Raw genomic sequence first — 8,098 nt, 5'->3', positions numbered from 1 at the left:
AATCAGAGAGATCCAGCTTGGATTTGTGAAAGGTAGGTCGTGCCTGACAAACCTGATTGAACTTTTTGAAGAAGTGACTAAAGTAGTGGACAGGGGAATGTCAATGGATGTTATTTATATGGACTTCCAGAAGGCATTTGATAAGGTCCCGCATAAGAGACTGTTAGCTAAGTTAGAAGCCCATGGAATCGAGGGAAAAGTACGGACCTGGTTAGGAAATTGGCTGAGCGAAAGGTGACAGAGAGTAGGGATAATGGGTAAGTATTCACATTGGCAGGGTGTGACTATTGGAGTCCCGCAGGGATCTGTCTTGGGACCTCAATTATTCACAATATTTATTAACGACTTAGATGAAGGCATAGAAAGTCTCATATCTAAGTTTGCCGATGACACAAAGATTAGTGGCATTGTAAGCAGTGTAGAAGAAAACATAAAATTACAAAGCGATATTGATAGATTAGGTGAATGGGCAAATGGAATTCAATGTAGACAAATGTGAGGTCATCCACTTTGGATCAAAAAAGGATAGAACAGGGTACTTTCTAAATGGTAAAAAGTTAAAAACAGTGGATGCCCAAAGGGACTTAGGGGTTCAGGTACATAGATCATTGAAGTGTCATGAACAGGTGCAGAAAATAATCAATAAGGCTAATGGAATGATGGCCTTTATATCTAGAGGACTAGAGTATAAGGGGGCAGAAGTTATGCTGCAGCTATACAAAACCCTGGTTAGACTGCACCTGGAGTACTGTGAGCAGTTCTGGGCACCGCACCTTCGGAAGGACATATTGGATTTGGAGGGAGTGCAGCATAGGTTTACTAGAATGATACCCGGACTTCAAGGGTTAAGTTACGAGGAGAGATTACACAAATTGAGGTTGTATCCTCTGGAGTTTCGAAGGTTAAGGGGTGATCTGATCGAAGTTTATAAGATATTAAGGGGAACGGACAGGGTGGATAGAGAGAAACTATTTCTGCTGGTTGGGGATTCTAGGACTAGGGGGCACAGTCTAAAAATTAGAGCCAGACCTTTCAGAAGCGAGATTAGAAAACATTTCTACACACAAAGGATGGTAGAAGTTTGGAACTCTCTTCCGCAAACGGCAATTGATACTAGCTCAATTGCTAAATTTAAATGTGAGATAGATAGCTTTTTGGCAACCAAAGGTATTAAGGGATATGGGCCAAAGGCAGGTATATGGAGTTAGATCACAGATCAGCCATGATCTTATCAAATGGCGGAGCAGGCACGAGGGGCTGAATGGTCTACTCCTGTTCTTATGTTCCTAAGTGTATATGGCAGGTGATGGATGGGTTGTTTGCCAAGGCATCCGCTTCCGTGAACTTCCCCCACGACGACAACAGCCAGAATGAGCGGGCAGTGGGTTTCGCCTCTTTAGCTGGCTTCCCATGGGTGCAGCATGCAATCAAGTGCACACATGGGGCAATCAGAGGACCACAACATGAGCCAGGAGTTTTCATCAACCAAAAGGGATTTCACTCCATCAATGCACGGCTGGTGTGCAACCACAAGAAGAGATTTCTGCAGGTGTGCACCAGATTCCCTGGCAGCTGTCATGATGCCTTCATTCTGTGTCAGTCCATCATTCCAGATCTCTTCCAAACAGGAGACAGAGTTAAGGGCCGGCTCATTGGAGACAAGGGATACCCCCTGAAAACTTGGCCCATAACCCTTGTGAGGGATCCCACCAATGAGGCACAAGAGCGATACAACCAGAGCCACACAACCACCAAGTGTGTCATTGAGCAAGCTATAGGCATGTTGATGATGAGTTTCAGGTGCCTGGATAGGTCTGGAGGCGCCCGTCAGTACTCGCCATCGAGAGTCTCCAGAATAATCGTGGTGTGCTGCGTCCTGCACAACATAGCACAGCAGAGAGGTTTAGAGGTGGAGGAGGACGAAGGCGCTCGTCAATCACCCTCTGATGGCGACAACATTGAAGAAGAGGAGGAGGAGGAGGATGAGGAGGAGGATGAGGAGGATGAAGAGGAGGAATATGAAGATGGTGCACGCATCGCCAGACCAGCCGCACACATTGCTACCTGGGATGCCAGGGATGCCCTCATCTCTCACAGATTCTCTTAAGAACAGTGGCAACAGAGATACACTGAGATACTCAGGCTGGCTGGCACAACCACCACCACCTAACCCTCCCCCCAACCCTTTGCACAAAACAGTCCTTCAACCAGGCATACACCCATTGCCCAATGGGTGCCGTCATGTGTTGACATTCATCATGAAGCAAATGAAAGGGCGACTAAACACTCGGGATGCAATAATGGCCAAGATGGAGAAGTGGTGCTAATCAATCCATTTAATGTAACAATATAAAAAAAGGAAACTTAACAACATAGCATTTCTTCAAACACCCTTGTGCATACCCTGGGTGAACTATAATTGCTTGAACTTATGCTTCCTATTGCTTCTACAAGGTGCATCCCCTGTGGCTTCAGCAGACATAGAGGCAGGCTGCTCAGATCCCTGCCCTGACTGCTGAGATGCTTTTGGCCTACGACCTCTGGGTTTTGGAGTTCCTGAGGGCCTCGCCAAAGACTGCTCCACCTGCACCTGTGCAGGGACAGACTCGGCCATCGGGAGAGGAAGCAGCATTTCGGGTACTGGTTCAGGAGGGGGCAACGGGTGAGACGTGGAACCGCTTTGAGTGGAGTTCGCACTTCCACGTCCCCTTTTGCCATCATCCCTCTCCTGGGCCAGCGTCACATCACTCACACCACTCTGCTGGACAACAGCTTGGTGAACACATGTGCCGCGTTGTAAGGCCACAGATAAGGTATCTGTCATCCTGTTTAAGGCGGCAGACATTCTGGCTTCCAAAGTACAGATGGCTGAGGTCATGGCCTGTATGGACTCATTTGAGAGTCGTGCTTGAAACTCTATGTAGGCGGCCACTTTCTCCATGGCAGATATTCTCGTAATTACCTGCGACATCAATCCACTCATATTGGAGTTAGACTCCTCCATACTCTCCGCTATTGTGGAGTGTGTATGTGGCACATTTCCAGTACCTGGCAAAGTTGCAACTGTACCTCAATCAATCTCATTCTCAATGATAGCCCCCAGGGTTCAGCATCTGTGCCAAACTGAGCAGAGCTTAGAGAGGAGTGCACCCCCCCCGCCCCCCCCCCCCCACCACGACGTGGAGTCCCCACAGCTGCCCCTGCCACCAGTGTCCGCTCATGCTCACTTGTGAGTTGTGAATCACCAGGTGACAACCCAACTGTCTAATAGGACCCACTGAGGTGCCAGTATCTGTGCTGGTGCATGGCTGTATGTCCCGTGACGGTGCACCCTCAGAAGATATGAGGTCCTCTGAGGAATCGATATCATCCATCTCTGCACATTTTTCTTCCACGCTTGATGGCCCTGGAAGACAACAGAAAGCGAGATGAATTAGTCCTGGAAAAATAACAATTTTGCCAAACACCATACTCAGGTTTCACATCGTTTAGTCGTTGATGAAATAAAGTCCCATGGGCATGATTTTGACCCTGAGCTCGGAAGGGGACGGGGGGTCAAATTGAGGACAGGAAACTCGGAAGTACGGGTTGCCCAGACGTCCTTACAATTTTGACGTAGGACGCTGTTTATGTTTTTTTGTCAGTATGCCGTGTGACTGACCGGCCTGATTGACAGGCTGGTCTCAGTCGGACGGGAGAGCAGCCAGGGAGAGGACGTGTTCAAGTAATTTTTCAGATAAGTCTTTGATTGTATGGATGGGGGGCATGGGTGTGCACGGGGGCATGGGTGGGCACTGGGGCATGGATGGGCATGGGGCATGTGGGCACTAATGGGCATGGGGGCGGCAGTGGTCATGGTGGGCATGGGTGTCACAGGGGAGGAGTCAGTCATGGGAGACATGTCGTGAGTCAGTCACGGAGCGGGGGTGTCAGGATCGGGGGTCATAGTGGGGGTCCACGATTGTTGAGGGGGGGGTCGGAGATCGGTGGGGGGGTGTCCGTGATCGTTGGGGGTGTCATTGCAGGTAGGCTTGTTGGGCCTGGGGGAAGCACGCCTGCTCCTCTGGGCCCACAAGCTGTGCCAGAAAGGCACTTACCTGCAGTTTCGGGTCTTCTTGCCTCCTCTCGCGTGATGTAAAGGAGAAGGCCCCAGGGGTTGAAATTGCAAAATCTGCAAAAATGGAGGCCTGCAGCCTCCTTGAAAGGTTTTATTCACCAACCCCGCCTTCCTGGGAGCGGGTTGATCGCCCGCCCCAATGAAAACTGGAAATTGGTGGTTTGGGGGCGGGTCTGAAATGATTGCGATTTTGAATGCCCCCCCCTCCAACCCACCCATTTTTCAAGGTTAAAATCATGTCCCATATGTGTCAGAGATGTTTAAATTCTGTCAACAGGCATCTGCAGGTCAGGAACATAGGAACATAGGAACAGGAGTAGGCCATTCAGCCCCTCGTGCAAAGCAGCACCTCCTTCCCCGCTTCACCGAACTCCCACACTCACCAAACTCGCAGCTGTTCACTCTGTGCTCCGTTGCACTTGTGTGGAGACGACTGAGACACCCTGGAGATGTCACCAGTGGTGCTCTGGAAGGAGCCAGAGGCAAAGAAATTGAGGGCAGTGGTTACTTTTACTGCGACTGGCAATGCGTGACCACCAGGTCCAGCCGGGAGCAGCTCTTCCTCAAGGAGGCTGCAGATGTCTGCAACCAACTGCCGGCTCAACCTGAGCCTGTGTAGGCACTGCTTCTCAGAGAGGTCCAGGAACTTCAGCCTCTGCCAGTAGACCCTCTCACGTAGATAGTGCCTCCTGTGACCTCGGCCCCTTTGTTGCTCCCCTCCTTGCTGATCTCCAGATCCTTCTTGTGCACCTGCAGATCCCATCACAGCACGACGTGGCTGCCGTGGATGGTCATTTTCCTCCTCCTCAGATGTCCTCTCGAATGCATCAATTACGCCCCCCCACCCCCACCCTCCATCCTGATCTTGTCCGTTTGAGAGGCTCCAAAGTTCTCAGCCAAACGTTTGCCTGAAAGAACTGAGAGACCAGCTGCAATGCCTGAGCTTTTATTAAGATGGGTCAATCACAGGTTTAAAGCCCTAATCAACTTTGACTGAATCTCGCCTCCATTTCACTGGCAAGATTCAGAAGCCTGGGAACCTCGTGCAGGAGATGTTAAATTTGTTTCTGTTTAAGAACCAATTAAAAAATACCTACCTGAACTTCCTCAATGACCTTAATTGATGTGCTAAGTACCTGCCCGCTGGCAGTAATTAGGGACGCGACTACCAGGTTTCGCTGTGCGCACATTTAAACGCACCCACGTTAGACAGGAGTGGGCACGTTGGCGCCGGGTGCAGTTGCGCTACAAAAAACAATAATTTTCACCACCCACCCATCCCCAAACCACCCGCTCTTGGAGGTTAAAATTACCCCCCATTGTTCCTCCTCACTGTCAGTCAGTCCGTCACCACTCACTGTCCAGGCTCACAAATGAGGAATGGCCAAGGCTCTGCTAGCACCTGTGATACCGTACTCTAACACCTTTAGGCTTTTGAAGGGAGAAAATTGGAGGGGGATCAATAGGTCCTGATGGTGAGATTCGTCTTTTGTGCCAATGCTCCCACTTTAAGATAAATCAAATTTGTTAATCTGTTAAAAGATTTAGAATTTGACCTTCCTGTGGATCATATTCTGTACAGTTTCTTACAATTATTTCGTGAAATTTTTATAGGTGATTTATTCTATAGCTTCAGGCCATTTTTCCCAGCTTGCTTCCTGTCCCCCTCACTTCCAAATGCTATAATTACCCCTGTTCTCAGGCAGAGGTGCACTGAAGGTTAGAGTTATGATTATATATAATGTTATGTATTTCTGGCAAGAACACATGAGTGATCATTTCAGCCCGTTATCCTTACACAATAATAATTAGCTGCAGATCTGAAGGAAATGCCGTAAAGTTTGGGGGCAAATGTTGCATGCCAGCAATTTCCTAATAATTGGTGTCAACTGTACATATTATTATGGATACATGCAAGCAACCTATAGACTGATCAACTCTATGGCTCACTCCTGGGTATCCATTATTCTAAACATAATTCAACTGAACCTTCGATTAGATCCCAGCCTGTAACTCATCTCAAAAACCCAGTATCCACTGGCAACCAGTCCCCCAATGCATTGAATTTAAAATTGTTATTCTCCATGGCCTCAATTTAGCCTGCATAATCTAGTCTGACACTACAGTGCAGTACCGAGGGAATGCTGCATATTGGTAGTGTCGTCTTTCAGTTGAGATGTTAAACTGAGACATCGGTCGGTTCAGGTGAACATAAAGGATCTCATGACAAGATCCCACGGCACTGTTTAAAGAAGAGCAAGGAGTTCTCCTGGTGTCCTGGCCAACATTTCTCCCTCAACTTACACTACCAAAACAGATTAACTGGTCATTTATCTCATTGCTGTTTGTAGGTTGTTATGCACAAAACAGTAGTGATTATACTTCTCAAAGTGAGCACTTTGGAACATCCAGAAAAAATGAAAAATGCTATCTAAATGTAAGCCTTTCTCTTGTTTCTGCGGCCCCCCAACTGCCGGCACGTACCATCTGCTTTTCTGGCTCTGTTCTCCTCAGCAGGTTCCCCTCACCACCTCAATTGGTGACAGAGCCTTCACCTCCCTCCGCTTCAGCTTCAGGGACAGATATGGGACCGAGTCTACCACCCATGGCTCTACACTCTGGAGCTTTCTCCCTAAAACCCATCACCTTGTTACTTCTGTCCCCATCTTCAAAAATGATGACAATTCACCTCCCCTCATTCTTCCATTGTTTGGCTTCTGTTTGTGTCAAGGGCCTTGAGATGTTTATTATGATATGAATGTGCTTACGTTGTTATAAACCACTCAAACAGCTTGATAAGATTCCAAGCTATAACTCGCTTTTTGTCCATTATTCTATACATAAACCATCTAAATCTGGATTAGATTCCAGTCTGTAATTCGTTTCTAGGCAATGGTTTTGTTTAATTTGAAGCAAGCTACTACTTCTGTTTCCCTGACAGGACCACTATTTGCAATGTGACCCCTTTTTATAGGCTGCCCGTGGATCAGTAATGGATGGTAGACTCGGTCCCACATCTGTCCCTGAAGCTGAAGCGGAGGGAGGTGAAATTGGCTGAGTAATGGGTGTGCTGGAGCAACCCAAACACAATTATTTTTTAAATACAATTGACACACTAAAGGACTGAGACTCTGGAGGATTACATCCCTGTTCAAAAAAGAGGGGAGGGTTAAATCTGGTAACTACAGGCCAATCAGTCTAACGTCAGTGGTGGGAAAACTACGACCATTGTCAAGGACAAAATTAATTCTCACTTGGGGAAGCATGGGTTAATAAGGGACAGCCAGCACAGATTTGTTAAAGGCAAATAGTGTCTAACTAACCTGATAAAGTTCTTTGATGAAGCATCAGGGAGGGTTGATGAAGGTAATGCAGTAGATGTTGCATATATGGATTTTCAAAAGGTATTTAATAAAATAGCTCATAGTAGCATAGTAGGTACAGCACAGGAGGTGGCCATTCGGCCCTTCACGGCCTCTTTGAAAGAGCTATCCAATTAGTCCCATTCTTCTGCACTTTCCCCATAACCCTGTAAATGTTTTCCCTTCAAGTATTTATTCAATTCCCTTCTGAAAGTTACTATTTAATCTGCTTCCACCACCCTTTCAAGCAGTGCATTCCAGATCATAACCATTCACGGCGTAAAAAATGTTTCCTCATGTCGCCTCTGGCTCTTTTGCCAATCACCTTAAATCTGTGTCCTCTGGTTACTGACCCTTCTGCCACTGGAAACAGTTTCTCCTTATTTACTTTGTCAAAACCGTTCATGATTTTGAACACCTCTATCAAATCTCCTCTTAACCTTCTTTGCTCTAAGGAGAACAAACCCAACTTCTCCGGTCTCTCCACATAACTGAAGTTCCTCATCCCTGGTACCATTCTAGTAAATCTCTTCTGCACCCTCTCTCTGGCCTTGACATCCTTCCTAAAGTGTGGTGCCCAGAATTGAACATAATACTCCAGCTGAAGCCTAACTAGTGT

At 47.4% G+C, this 8,098-nt stretch overlaps 1 protein-coding gene across 1 annotated transcript; it reads left to right on the top strand.

The window, feature by feature from the left end:
- Positions 1-1,306: 1,306 nt before the first annotated feature.
- On the top strand, positions 1,307-2,912 carry LOC137332226 (putative nuclease HARBI1). Its single transcript, XM_067995919.1, has 2 exons — positions 1,307-1,901; positions 2,809-2,912. The coding sequence occupies exons 1-2, from the start codon at positions 1,307-1,309 to the stop codon at positions 2,910-2,912; spliced, it is 699 nt and encodes a 232-aa protein (XP_067852020.1).
- The last annotated feature ends 5,186 nt before the right edge of the window (positions 2,913-8,098 follow it).

This window comes from Heptranchias perlo, chromosome 14 (assembly GCF_035084215.1).
Source record: "Heptranchias perlo isolate sHepPer1 chromosome 14, sHepPer1.hap1, whole genome shotgun sequence".
NCBI classification, from domain to species: Eukaryota; Metazoa; Chordata; class Chondrichthyes; order Hexanchiformes; family Hexanchidae; genus Heptranchias; species Heptranchias perlo.
Note: the sequence above shows the minus strand (reverse complement) of the source record. Positions and strands in the feature narration are given on the sequence as shown.